At 47.8% G+C, this 14,420-nt stretch overlaps 1 protein-coding gene across 2 annotated transcripts in view; it reads right to left on the bottom strand.

The window, feature by feature from the left end:
* Positions 1-14,420, bottom strand: part of Gpr107 (G protein-coupled receptor 107) — a 64,466-nt gene that overhangs the window by 43,330 nt on the left and 6,716 nt on the right. For both annotated transcript variants that reach the window (XR_001782976.2, NM_178760.4), the window contains exons 2-5: positions 6,095-6,217; positions 5,024-5,074; positions 4,359-4,441; positions 1,157-1,296 (exon numbers count right to left, since the gene is read on the bottom strand). Coding sequence is in view for 1 of the 2 variants with exons in the window: in NM_178760.4 (NP_848875.2) it covers positions 1,157-1,296; positions 4,359-4,441; positions 5,024-5,074; positions 6,095-6,217 (397 nt within the window). In the remaining variant the exon portion in view is untranslated. The remainder of the gene's footprint in view (positions 1-1,156; positions 1,297-4,358; positions 4,442-5,023; positions 5,075-6,094; positions 6,218-14,420) is intronic.

Genomic DNA, 14,420 nt, shown 5'->3' with positions numbered 1-14,420 from the left:
GGGAGAGAGCTGCAGCCTCAGAGCAGCAGTCTGAGAACAGCAGTAAATGTCACACAAACCCCTCTCCCTAAAACATTGGAAAAGGAAAACCAAAATCCAACATGGTTTCTTCTGACTTTCATTTTAGCATTTCCCCCCAAACTTGGTCTCTCTTTGCTGCACAGGCCTCACCTTAACTGGGCACAGACTTTCTTCCTGCTTCAGCCTCCCAAGTTCTAGGACTGCAGACATGCTCAGTGTCCAGCATAAGCTGTTATGTTTCGCCTGCATTCTGACCTGATGTGCAGTGTCAATATTCTCAAAGGCAATTGTATCCTTGAGTCAGAGATCCCAGCTCTACTAACCATCTTAAAGACAATAGAACACATACCACAATTTTCCTTTTAAAAAAGACTCATCTTAGGGTTGAAGAGATGACTCAGTAGTTAAGAGTACTGGCTACTCTTCCAGAGGTCCTAAGTTCAATTCCCAGCAACCACATGGTGGCTCACAGCCACCTCTAATGAGATCTGGTGCCCTCTTCTGGTACACAGGCAGAACACATAATAAATAAACCTTTTTTTAAAAGACTCATCTTTATTTGCGTGTGTGTGTGTGTGTGTGTGTGTGTGTGTGTGTGTGTGTGTGTGCGTGCGCGCGCCTTGTGTATGGGTGCCTGTGGAGGCCAGAAGGGCTTTGGATCCCTTGGAACTGGGTTTTCAGGTTTCATGAAGCACCTGATGTGGATGTTGGGAGGTAAACTAGAGTCCTCTGCAAGGCAAGCAAGTTTTCTTAACTGCTGAGCCATCTCTCCAGTCTCTACAGTAAGTCCAATGCCACAGTACCTGGATAACAATGCCTGGAGATGATGATGTGTCACTTCAGGGAAAGGCTGAGGCTGAGCCTGTGTGAGAGTCACTTACTAGGACGGTAGCATGGAATCAAAGTAAAGCAACGGGCATGCACAGGCTGACGTGGGACAGAGCTCTGAGGCAGCATGTTCTATGCTGAGGAAATGAGCCAACCAGGAACAGTTACCAAAGTGCTGAGCCAGCATGAGGAGAGGCCTCTTTCCTCTCCCTTCTACTTGCTTCCTGTGTGGGCCCCAGCACAATGCTCAGACAATACAGACCAGGCTGCAGTTCTTGAAAACAAAATCTCTACAAAGCAAGCTTACCGAGGGTTCTCCGAGCCTCACTGTCTTTGGGGTTGGAGCTGACAGCAGGCTCCTGGCTCTGACTCAGGATTTTCTCATCCTTGCTGAAGACAATCTCTGGTAACTGCTTACCAGCTTCTGGTGGGGATCTGACCTTGACTCTACATCCATGGAAAACAGAAAGAAGCGTTCAGAGCAGCACTCCAGACTTTGCTTTAACACTGCTGTAGGCCCAGTTCAAGCCGTCTTTTTGTTTGTTTGTTTGTTTTGAAGACAAGGTTTCTGGCTGTTCTGGAACTAGCTCAGCAGACCACACTAGGCTCAAGCTCAAGAGAGCCACCTACTTTTACCTCCCAGCTGCTAGGATTAAAAGCATATGCCACCATGCCCAGCTCCAGCTCTGAGTCTGGCACCTTGTGCCACCCCTGCCACATCAGAGATGTAGATTCTGCCATCTACATTCTATGTTGCAACTGAAGTGCAGAAAAGGTAAACACTGGCCAAGGACCAGAGAGACCATGCAGGGACAAAGTGCTTGCCTAGTCTGTACATGGCCCAGACCCTGGCCCCAGCCCTGCCACCCCAAGCTAGGAAGCAGCTGAGTGAGGAGCCTGAGTCTCTCTCTAAGCCAGGGTAGTAGCAAATACATAATTATGCTGTTCACACATCCCTTAAGGATTCTTAGTGTGCTCAGAACATTGGTAAAGAGAAACAGAAGACACAGCTTCTATAATACAGTCAGGACAAGTCCAGGGACTGTGTGAGGAATTAGGGACACTACTAATTACTGGCCTAAAAGCCATTTCCTTCTTCTCCCTGTTTCAACAATTAATTATATGTTTGTGTGTGCATATGCAAGCGTATGTGTACTATATGCATGCAAGGTCCTGGGAAGGTTTCCAATCCCCCAGAGCTGAAGTAGCTCTAGGTGGTTGTGAGCCCCCCTGTGAATGCTGAGAGCCACACTTGGGTCCTCTGTAAGACTAATGAGTGCTCTTAATCACCAAGCCATCTATCTAGCACCCCACTCTTTTTTTCTTTTATAAGACAGAGTATTACTATGTAACCCTGGCCTGGAACTTACTGTGTAGACAAAGCTAGCCTCAAACTCAAAGAGATCTGTTGGCTTCTGTTTCCTGAGTGCTGCAATTAAAGATATGTGTCACCAGGAGCTGGAGAGATGGCTCAGTGGTTAAGAGCACTGACTGTTCTTCCAGAAGTCTTAGTTCAATTCCCAACAACCACATGGTGGCTCACAACCATCTGTAATGGGATCTGATGCCTTCTTCTGGTGTGTCTGAAGACAGTGTGTGTGTGTGTGTGTGTGTGTGTGTGTGTGTGTGTGTGTGTGTGTTCCTGAGAAGTGGACACTAAGAGTAGGAGAGCGGAGGTAAAAGGCATAAGGGTCCCTAATCAGTCTCTGCCACTGAGCTGCCCTTTCCTGAGCCTGCTGCCACCGAGGGCCTCCAGGTGAGGAGTCAATCCCCAGTTCATTCATTTTGCCACGCTCAGTCAGGCCCTTCTCTACCCAGTGCCAAACACCCTAACCTAGGAGACTGTCATCCTGACAGATGAAAGCAGAGGCAACCAGGGGTGGATGTCTTAGTGAAGCTCAGAGTAGTTCTATGACAAAGTGCTTCCTTTTTTAAGAGACTTCCTCACTGGAAGATTCCTCTTTCTGCTTCTGACCATGTGTATCTCGAAGTGGCCGCTCCGAGCTGCTAGCAGCTGGGTCTGACAACAACCTGGACACAGTACTCTTGGCTTGGAAGCCTTTGAAGTCTCCTCAGGAACTGCACACAGGGCCAGAGAGCTCGTTCACTGGGAAAAGCGCTGGTGCTGAAGTCTGACAACCTGACTTCAGCCCAGCAGCCCACACAGTGGAAGAAGAGATCTGACTCCCATAGAGTGCTCGCTGACCTCCATATGCTCTGACCAGCACCCACACAATAAATGAACGTAGACATGAGGGGAGTTACAGATAAGCTGGGATGGCTGGGCATGGAGATGCTTAGTTGGCAAAGGACTTGCCTCCAAATTATGCAGACCTGAATCTAATCCTCGTGTAGAAGTGGGCATTGTGGTGGGAAGGTGGAGACACGAGACTCCTGAAGTTTACTGGCCAACTAATCTAGGCAATTCAGCAAAGATACAGGCTCAGAGAGAGATTCTTCATCAAGAAAAAAATGGCAGAACCCTGGCCATGGTGGTGTACACCCTTTTCTTTGTTTGTTTGTTTGTTTGTTTCAGACAGGGTTTCTCTGTGTAGCCCTTGGTGTTCTGAAACTCACTCTATAGACGAAGCTGGCCTCGAACACACAGAGATCTGCCTCCTGAGTGAGTGCTAAGACTAATGAATTAATTAATGGTATGCACATCTTTAATCTCAGCGCTAGGGAGGCAGAGTCAGGCAGATCTCTGAGTTCAAGGCCAGCCTGGTCTACACCATGAGATCCTGCTCACGGGAGTGGGAGAATGGGGTATGATTGAGGAAGATACCCAACGTCATCTTCTGCTGCACTCCCCAAACATGAAACCCAGGCAGTGGCAGATGGAAATATATCTAACTTGAAAACACAAAATCCCCTAATTCATCTCAGTTCCAATGTGTTTATTAAAAGGACTGAGTTGTCAGACTCGTCACCAGTGACCTTTTTTTTTTTTAGTGCAAAAGGACAAAGGCCTTCACCTGTGCTCTGTAGTGGCCATCCCTCAAGGACAATCTCGTAAGTGACACTAGCACTGTGAGGCAGGAAAGGGACTGAGCCCTGGAGTTACACAGCCTCTTAGTGGCAGATGCTGCCTGGACCTTGTCCAGTTTCCTCCCTACCTCCTCTAATGTGTTCCCCACCAGTCACCTCGGATGCTAACACGGTGCTCATCACCATGCTCCTGCACGGGCCAGCCCTCTCCTGCGGATGCAGACGCCCTTCCTGTCTCATTCATCTGGAAAAGCTGACTCACCACAGGCTGCCGGCCTAAGGCTGACCTGAATCCGTCCTTCCATGGCGTGCAAACCCCTCTTCCTTTCCTCCACTGTGCTGCAGTCAGTCATTTGGATTGTCCTCTGTCGGCTTTCCCCAGTGGGCTCTGTCTCCCTGCACATGGGCTCTATCTCCAGCACTCAGTGTAGGATAGACATATAGTAGATGTGTGAGCGCCAGCTGCCGTTACTGTCCTCACGGCACTGAGGGCAAGCAGAGGGAACTTTGGAATTACTTACATGCTTCCAGAGATGTCTAAGATGACAAGAGTGACAGAAGACATGGACTTCTTTTTTAAAATACAGTAATTCACATCTTCATCCTGCCAAAGGAAGAGCAAGTGTGTGTCATCGTGTTCACTATGGAAGAATGAGACACATCAACAACTCCTGCTCCCTCCAACAGAACCTACAAGTTTCAGCAGCAACCACCTTCGAATAGGACTGTGGGCTGAAGGGTGTCCTGAGCCCCAGTGAGGACTGCAGTCAGGCCACTGCAATCCTAGCGCCTGGGAAGTAGAGGTGGGAAAACCAACCAGTGTGTTCTGGGATAGTCTAAGATCCAGAGTGTGGTGGAGCGTGCCTGTAATCCTAGGACTCGGGAGACTGAGGCAGGAGGACTGCTCCAAGTGTGAGAGTACCCTGGACTACAGAATGAAACCCTGCCATCCCCTACTGTCTCTTTAAAAAGGGAACAGGGGCTAGAAAGAAGACTCAGTTGTCAAGAGCACTTATTCTGTAAGTATTCTGTATTCTTGCAGAGATCCTGATTCTCAGCACCCATGATCATAACTGTAACTCAGTTCCAGGGGAGCCTCTGACAGCACCAGGCAAGCATGTGTTGCTCAGACAAGCATGTAGGCAAAATACCAACACACAAAAAAATGTTTTAAAAGGCAACTTACCAGGTAAGAAGAAAAGCCATCGTTCTTAGTCCGATCCAGACTGAATCCGATCTGAGGGCAGCAAAGAGAGGACAGACTAAGTCCCTCACACTATCCTCTGCCCTTGCCTTTCTTATTCCAAGCGCAAAATTAAGTTAAATAGCAACAAACACAGAAAGCAGTCCCCTCTGCCTGGCCTCTCATTTTTCTTAAGTGCTCTCTTGTTTGCTTTTTTTCTTCTCTCTCTGGCCCTGCGCCCTCAGGCCCAAAGATTTATTTATTATATGTAAGTACACCATTGCTGTCTTCAGACACTCCAGAAGAGAGCATCAGATCTCATTACAGATGGTTGTGAGCCACCATGTGGTTGCTGGGAATTGAACTCAGGACCTCTGGAAGAACAGTCAGTGCTCTCAACCGCTGAGCCACCTCTCCAGCCTGAGGGCTCTCTTGTAAGAAGGACACAGCTGCTCAAGTAAAATCATTAATCAAATATTTATTTAAGAACTACAGGATTTGAGAACTGCTCAGTGGTCAAGAGTGCTGGCTGCTATGCTCTTCCAGAGGTCCTGCGCTCAATTCCTAGCAACAACATGGTGCCTCACACCCATCTGCAATGGGATCCAATTCCTTCTTCTGGTGTCCAGGTGCACATGCAGATAAATCACTCACAGGCCACAACCTGAGGTTGGGAACACTCATCCAGCATGAGTAAGGCCCTGGGTTCCGCCCCAGCACTGCGCAGACTATAGGAAGCATAAAAGTAAAGCTGGGGCTGGAGAGACAGCTCAGTGGTTTGAGCACTGACTGCTTTTTTTCCCCCAGAGGTCATGAGTTCAAAATCCCAGCAACTATATGGTGGCTCACAACCATCTGTAATGAGATCTGACGCCCTCTTCTGGTGTGTCTGAGGACAGCTACAGTGTACTTACATATAATAATAAATGAATCTTAAATAGAGAAAAGTAAAGAGGGCCCTGTAGCGTGCTTTGGTACAGTGAATTTTGGAACTGTCAACACTGAATTTTCTCCAGTTTGGCAAGGAGGGAGGAGGCTGATGGAGTAACCCCTGACCCACAGGAAGACACTTGCCTCAGCATCCTTGTCCGTGGCTCCCTCAGGCTCGTTCACAGAGAGGCTGCTGACGTTGACCACCATGTACCCATCCTTGAAGAACCCGAAGGTGTTGAGATGGACTTTATGCCGCACATCATCCTACAGAGATTGGGGTTGATGTCTCATTAGTCAGCTTGTTCATTTGCTTGACAAGCTAGCTATGTGTCCGGTTTCATGGTGGTCAGTCTAAGTTTACATAGGTGCAAAGACAGACCCAGCTGTCACAAGCTACCCTTTAAATGTTGAAAAGGATTCCGACAGATGTCAAAGCCCTGCAGAGGGCAACTGTGGACTCATTCATTTCAGCATACTTGTATGGGCTCTGGGCAAATTGGTCAGGGTCAAGTTGACATGTGAATCCCACAGCAAGGTGAACCATGATTAATCAGCCTGCATTCTTCCTGAAAGAAGAGTGCCTGTCTTCTGGTAGGCAAAACTTTATAGAGGAGGCCAAGTCACAGGGTGCACACCTTTAATACCCACCCAGGAGGCAGAGGCAGGAGGGTGAGTTCAAGGCCAGGCTGGTTTACACTGAGTTCCTGACCAGCCAGGGGTATATAGTGAGAACCTGTTTAAAAGAAAGACTAGCGGGAGTGGTGGCACATGCCTTTAATCCCAGAGGCAGGCTGATTTCTGAGTTCGAGGCCAGCCTGGTCTACAAAGTGAGTTCCAGGACAGCCAGAGCTATGCAGAGAAACCCTGTCTCAAAAAACCAAAAAAAAAACCAAAAAAAAAAAAAAAAAAAAGACAAACAACGGCCCCTCAAAAAAACATAGGGGGCTGGAGGCTAGGACCTAGTTCAGTTAAAAACACTTGCTGCTCTTCCGTCAACCATCTCCCATCAACCACATTAGGAGGCTCATAACCATCTGTAACTCCAGGGGATCTTTTGCCTCTGGCTTCTGTGAGCACCTGCATTCATGTGCACACACCCACATGCAGATACATACACCTACATAGAATTAAGAATAATTTAAAATTTAATATTTATGAGGCTGGAGAGATAGATCAGCGGTTAAGAGCATTGACTGCGCTTCCAGAGGTCCTGAGTTCAATTCCCCGCAACCACATGGTGGCTCACAACCATCTGTAATGGGATCTGATGCCTTCTTATGGTATGTCTGAAGACAGCTACAGTGTATATAAAATACATAAAATAAATAAATCTTTAAAAAAATACTCCCCACCCCCAAAATTTTGTAATGTATAAAAGAAACCAATTCTGGCAGGGGAGGGGAGTGTTGAAGTAAGTACAAGCGCCCTGCTGCCCTCAGCTCCTCCCAGACTTTTGTCACTTGACCCTAAGTGATAACCAGTATGCTGGGCCTTAGGGCAGAAGCTAATGCAGAGGCCCTCCCAGGAACAAGTCAAGTGGAGACAGACAACTGAGCAGGGGGAATCCCGGGCGTGCTCAAGCCTCAGCCCACAGAGAAACATGCCCAACCCCTGCCTGCTCCATGTCTCAACTGATGCAGGACAACACATTTCAGGACCAGGACAAGATATCAGCAAAGCCTTCTAACACAGCTTCGTCCTGACATGTGACATTACTGAGACTACATGAACTGCCTGTGACAAGGTGGCTCTTTACTCATAATGCTGGAGCTACCCAAACAATAGCAGCTGTTGATGGGACCCTCGCCTATAGCTACAAGTTTCCAGGCCTCAGGGGCTGTCAATGGGACCTTCTGAGGGACTAGGATAAGCCCCACCCACAAGGCCAAGAGACAATGCCCTGGAAAGCTGCCACCAGGAGGGTCTTATTCCCTGGCTGACTCTGGCTCCCCATCCCAGCTAGGTCTGAGGGTTGGAGCACTGGCCTTCAGCAACGGTCTAATACAAACTCTCTCCAGACTCCTGCAATATCTCAGAATGGCACTCGCTTCCTCCCCTCCCCGCTCCAGCCAGTGTTTTCAACTCCCTCTTCCCTTTTTTGGTCCTCTGGGAATTTCCTTTACTGCAGAGTTCAGCTAGGCATTTGGAGCAGTGTGCTGCCTCTCACTTCCCAGTGACAGGAGACTGAGGCAAACCCACACTCCCACAGAGAAGCAATCTGCAGAGCAAAGCAAGCCCACTCACAATACACACACACACACACACACACACACACACACACACACACGACAGGATTTGGAGGGGACGGTGACTGCTCCTCAGAGAAAGGGACTTTCCAGTCACTTGAGGGAAAGGCAAGGCTTGAGAAAACTGTAAAAGCACTAATAATTGTTTCCTGCTGGCTACAGTGTGTTTACATTGGGGAAATAACCTGAGTTGTACATTTATGTTCAGCACATACGGATTTTACTTTTTTCTTGTATTTTGTTTATTTACTTGTGTGTGTATGCACATGTCACAGTACAAAGAAAAAGTCAGAAGACAACTTGTAGGAGTCCAGTCCCCCCTTCCAGCATGGGGGGCCCAGGTCATCAGGCTTTCACTGCTGAGCCATCTCACTGGTCCCAAACTTCCATTTTCAGAGTATAAGTCTTCTACTCTGTCCAACATGTAGGAAGTTTACAGCAGACACACATGAGAGGCAGAGGCAGGTGGGTCTTTGTGAGTTCAAGCCTAGAACAGCTAGGGTTACACAGTGAGACCTCATCTTTAAACAAAGCCTCACTGAGGCTCTATGAGGAGCACCATGCACCTGACACAGCAGCACACCTGTAGCGCACACCTGTAGTGCACACCTGTAGCACACCTGTAGTACACACCTGTAGCACACCCCAGCACTTGGCAGACAGTGGCAGGAGGATCAGGAGCTCAAGAGGATGAGAAGTTGGGTGGCAGCTCAGTATTCCTGCCCTCTCCCTGCTACTCTCCTGGAAATGGCAGCCAAGCTCCCTGACAATGGGACAGTACATCCTCATGTGGGGACAGAGAGGGTCTGCCAGAGCATCCCAAGGCTGACCCTGCCAGACACCAGCAACAGAGAGGATGCACTGGCCACCTCCTGCACAGGACCCAGCAGGGCTCTAAGGAGTGCTCTGCAACAGGGAGCTGCCTCCCTACAACTCTACAAGGCGGGTGCTGCTCTGCTCAGGCTACTGTGGAAGAAACAGGCCCAGACAGGTAAGTGCTGGCTTGGACCAGAGAAGCAGACCCAACCCAGGCAGGAACTCTACACCTGGGCACTTACTCACTGCATGCCTTTCATAAGCAAATAAACAGTGCATCTTTTATCTTGCTTTGAACTTGTCTGCATTACACAGGAGTCGAAAGTGCCAGGGCTTGTCCCTGCTTACACACACACCTCTGCCAATTAGGGGAACAAATCCCAGACGACCCACCACCTCATCTACAATTATCTTGGTATGTATCTCCATTGTGGGCCAAAAGAAAAACAGCAACAGTGTGCTGTAAGCTTGATCACAGTAAGCTGCACATCAGGTGAATTCAACAAGATCATTCAGCTATGGAAAGTCAAGGTCGCGGGGACATGAAACACTGTACTGGAGCGAGGATGCAGCTCAGAGGGAGAATGGTGCCTGGAATGTGTAAATGAGCCGCTAGATTGGAATACATCACCACACCTAGATACCCAAACAAGGTCAATATTAAGAGTGTGCCGCTCTCGCCTGGCTCTCCTCACAGGCGCTCTGCCAACAATCTACAGAGGGCCAGCCCCAGTTTGAAGATGCAACACTGCTGATTAATGTTCTGTCTTGTTTGTTTTTGTTTTTCTTGAAATGGGATCTCATGGAGAGGCCTGTACTGACTTTCAACTCAAAATCTTTCTTGCCTTGCCGATGCACCACACCAAGCCTGGACGTAGTCATCAGAGAGGAAAACGCAGCCCATGATTCCAGAATATGGGAAGTTATTCGGAAAGGCTTACTCTTAGTTTCAATGATCTATTTTGTTAAACTGAAACTGTATTTTAAAACCCAGGTGTAGTGGAAGCAGCCTTTAATCCCAGTACTGGAAAGGCAGAGGCAGAGGCAAATAAATAAGGGCCTACAAGATGGCTCAGTGAGTAAGGGACTTGTTGCCTCTAAGGCCGAGAGCCTGAGATCACCTTCCAGGAGCCACACAGTGAAAGGAGAGAACCTGCTCCCACAAGTCAACACGCATGTTCTCAGTGCCTATGTGCCCCACCCCACATTAGAGAAATAAAAATTCTTAAATGATAAAATAGTTAAAGCCACGTGTGGCAGTACACACCTGCAAACCCAACACTAGGAAGGCTGAGGCAAAAGGATTATAGACTGAAGGGCCATCCTGGGCTATACAGAATTTTTTTATTCTTTAATCCCAGTGCTAGGGAGGCAAAGGCAGGTGGCTCTCTGTGATATCAAGGCCAGCCTAGTCTCCATAGTGAATTCTAAGTTAACCAGAGCTATCAAGTAAGATCTTGTCATCCCCTCAAATTTTTTAATGTATTTTATGTAGATAGAGAGACACACAAAAGTGAATTCTTACTAAAGTAAGTTTCAGGTTTACCGAAATAAAATAAGTTGGTTTTTTGTTGTTGTTGTTTTGTTTTGTTTTGTTTGAGACAGGGTTTCTCTGTGTAGTCCTGGCTGACCTGGAACTCACTTTGTAGACCATGCTGGCCTCGAACTCAGAAATTCGCCTGCCTCTGCCTCCCAAGTGCTGGGATTAAAGGCGTGCTGTGCCACCACGCCCGGCATAAAGTAAGTTTTTAAAAAGACAACAGCAAGCTAATAAACATGCTGCCAGCCGAAACCTCACCAACAGTCAATTTAAATGAGATATCACCATTTACTACTGGGCTGGCAGAAGCCAGGCTGAGGTCCTGGCTGGGCAGGGAAGTGTGTGGACAACAGAACACTCAAGTCTGGGACGGGCACTCAGTTAGAAGAGGAAGAAGTCTGTGTCCCTAACGGCCCCAGCATCAGGTGCTTAGACACACGCGCTCCAGATCACAGCGAGGGAAAAAGGAGAAGGAGCAGCAGTGAGCGAATACGTCCTTTGTGTCTCTGGATCTCGTCCTTCTCCATCCCTTCCCTCCTCGGGAAATGGCTAGGTCCTCGTGTAGGTTTTAACTTATATTGGCAAGCAAGAAATACTGGCTCTGAAAGCTTGAGGCAGGAGGACTGCCATGAGTTCAAAGCCAGCCTCAACTAGATGAACGACAAACTACCCTGGGCTCTAAGAATGTGACTCTATATCCAAGAGAAGAAAAAAAAGCAAACAAAAAATATCTCTAGAATTGAGGGTGTAGCTTAGTTGTTAGAAAGCCTGCATGCACACAGCTCTGGTTCGGATCTCCAGCACTTCATACACCAACCATGGTACACGCCTAAAATCCCAAGTCTGGGAGGTAGAGGCAAGATCAGAAGGTCAAGGCCATACTCAGCTATTTAACAAGTTTGAGGCCAGCCAGAGACGGAATTACACCCTGTCTCAAAAACAAAAACCTCGGTCCCTGACAAGGCTTGGTGATACCTGGCTATAACTGCAGCTACTTGCCAGGCTATGTCAGAGGGTGGCAAGTTAAAGGCTAGCCTGGGCAGAATTTTGCTTGGAAGGAAGAAAAGAAGGAAGGACTCAAAGGTGGAACCATAAATATCACAAAGTAGCTGCTTTAAAATCTGGCTAAATCAATAATGTTTACATAGATCTGCAACTTCCATTTTCAGCAACAATATATCTATCCTTCCTGGTCTCTATGTGGATACATTTTCCTGTTGTGCTTGTCCATCTGTCGGAACATCATCACAGCTCTCAACACACACACACACACACACACACACACACACACACACCAGGAGCATACAGCCATTTCTTTTTCACACACACCCACACACACACCAGGAGCATACAGCCATTTCTTTTTTGGGGGGGGGAGGGGGGTTCGAGACAGGGTTTCTCTGTATAGCCCTGGCTGTCCTGGAACTCACTTTGTAAACCAGGCTGGCCTAGAACTCAGAAATCCACCTGCCTCTGCCACCACCCCCCACCCCCCCCCACCCCCGCCCCCAGTACTGGGAATAAAGGTGTGCGCCACCACGCCCGGCTTTTAACAGACTTTTTAAGGTTTATTTCTATTATTTACTGTGTCTGTCTATCTATTTGCATACATGTATTCCCCTGGAGGCAGAAAAGAATGCCCTGGGGGGCTGGCGAGATGGCTCAGTGGTTAAGAGTGCCGACTGCTCTTCTGAAGGTCCTGAGTTCAAATCCCAGCAACCACATGGTGGCTCACAACCATCCGTAATGAAATCTGATGCCCTCTTCTGGAGTGTCTGTGGACAGCTACAGTGTACTTACATATAATAAATAAATAAATCTTTAAAAAAAAAAAAAAGAATGCCCTGGAGTTGGAACTGTGATCCACCCATGTTTTTAACCTTTGCACCAGGCCTGCAGACTGAAAGTCCTTGATACGCTGTGGCTGCTTACGTTCTTACTAGCACCGCTGACACTGTCTATTATTGGTAGGAGGAGGGTGTGGGCACGGTGTGGAGGTCAGAAAACAACTCCATGTCACTCCTTCCACCTTTCTGAGAGTTCCAGGGTCAGCTGCTTTGCACAGCAAGTGTGGTGCCTGCTGAGCACCTTACCAGCCTGAGAGCTCACCTTTGACCTTAGACTGAACATCTCTCTTCCAGTCTTTAAATTTTTCTTTTTTAACATTGTGTGATATATGTTGTCATATGAGTTTTTATTTTTTAATTCTGAAGAAAGCCTGTCGATCTTTATTGCTAGTAGTTATTTAACATCCATGCTTGTTTGTGTGTTTGCATGCAGCAAGACCAGAGGACAACCCCCAGCTTCAAACTCTGCCTTCTTTGAGATAAGGCCCTCACTGCTTGGAACGTACAGATTAGACTAGAAGGACCTGTGAGTCCCAGGTCCTCTGTCTCGGCTTCCCCACGGGGATCACAATGAATGCTGGCGTGCCTGACATTTGTTACATGGATGCTAACGACTGAATTCAGGTCTTCAAATCTGTAAGTCAAACACATTACCATCTGAGCCTCTACCCCAGCCCTCCTTTTTTTAACTTCTTCTTGGGGCTGAAAAGTGATGTTGCAGCAGGGAAGAGTCGGAATCCTATTCGGCAATCAAAGGCCTGAAGTTCAGATCCCATCACCACAGCACCTGTAACCCCAGCTCTGAGGTGACTGGGACACGGCTAGGGTTGCTGACTTCCAACCTTGAAGATACAAAGTCTAGATTCAGAGAGACTCCGTCTCAAAGGAATGAGTGACAGAGATGGAAGAAGACACATAACACCCTAATCCTGCCTTTATACATGCGCTCAGGCATGCATACCTGTGTGCACATATGTACACACACAAACTAGTTACATTTAAGCAATCCTTGAATCCAAAGTTATAGAATGCTCATGGATATTTCTTTCCAAAACATTAGTCTACACAGCATATATTTCTGTGTAAGTATAAGGTGGGCACTGCAAAGTGCTAAGACTACTTAGCGGCAGCATCTCCTAGCCCCATTATTCTATGATCCCACATCTGCACAGATGTCACACTCACATCTCTGCCTCCTGTGCTGACCTCCCCTCCTGTCACATGGCTTCAGGCTGTGAGTCTGAAGAAAGTAAGAGCCCTCCCCCCTCCTTGTGTGCATTTCTGTTGGCTACTTTGAGCTACTGGTGATTGGTGAGAGGACAGAGTGGGCAAAAGAAGCCCCAGGGAGCAAATAATGCCATTGAAGCTGGAAGTAACAGGTCTGAGGAAAACTTCATCCAGCTGCACACATCTGCAAGAAGGACAAGGACAGTAGCTCTAGAGAGAGGAAGCTGGCTCGCCAATGAGCATGGACATCCCTCCCGGGAAAAATAGGAGGCTACTGCTGAGTTTCACCCACAGTGAAATCATGTATTAGCTACTCTTCTGTTGCTCTGATAAATTATCAAGACCAAGGCAACTCACAGAGGAAGTTTACACGAGCTTGCAGTTACAGGGATAAGAGTCTATAATGGCAGAGCAGGGACATGGCGACTGGAACAGGGGGCTAAGAGCTCATATCTTGAACTTCCAGCATGAAAGAGAAGACAGTGATCTAGAAATGGTGGGAGTCCTTTAACTCTCAAAGCTCTCACATCTCCTCTAGCAAAGCCAATCACCTAAGCTTCCCCAAACAGCACCACTAACTGGGAACCAAGAATTCAAATGCCCAAGACCAAGGAGGATGTTTCTAATTCAAACTATCACAGATGATAAGACCCAGTTTTGGGCTGGGTGTGGTGGTGCATGCCTTTAATCCCAGCACTTGGGAGGCAGAGGCAGTCGGATTTCTGAGTTCGAGACCAGCCTGGTCTACAGAGTGAGTTCCAGGACAGCCAGGGCTATACAGAGAAACCCTG

This window comes from Mus musculus, chromosome 2 (genome assembly GCF_000001635.26).
Source record: "Mus musculus strain C57BL/6J chromosome 2, GRCm38.p6 C57BL/6J".
Lineage (NCBI taxonomy): Eukaryota > Metazoa > Chordata > Mammalia > Rodentia > Muridae > Mus > Mus musculus.
The sequence above is the reverse complement of the archived record's forward strand: the minus strand, read 5'-3'. Positions and strand labels throughout refer to the sequence as shown.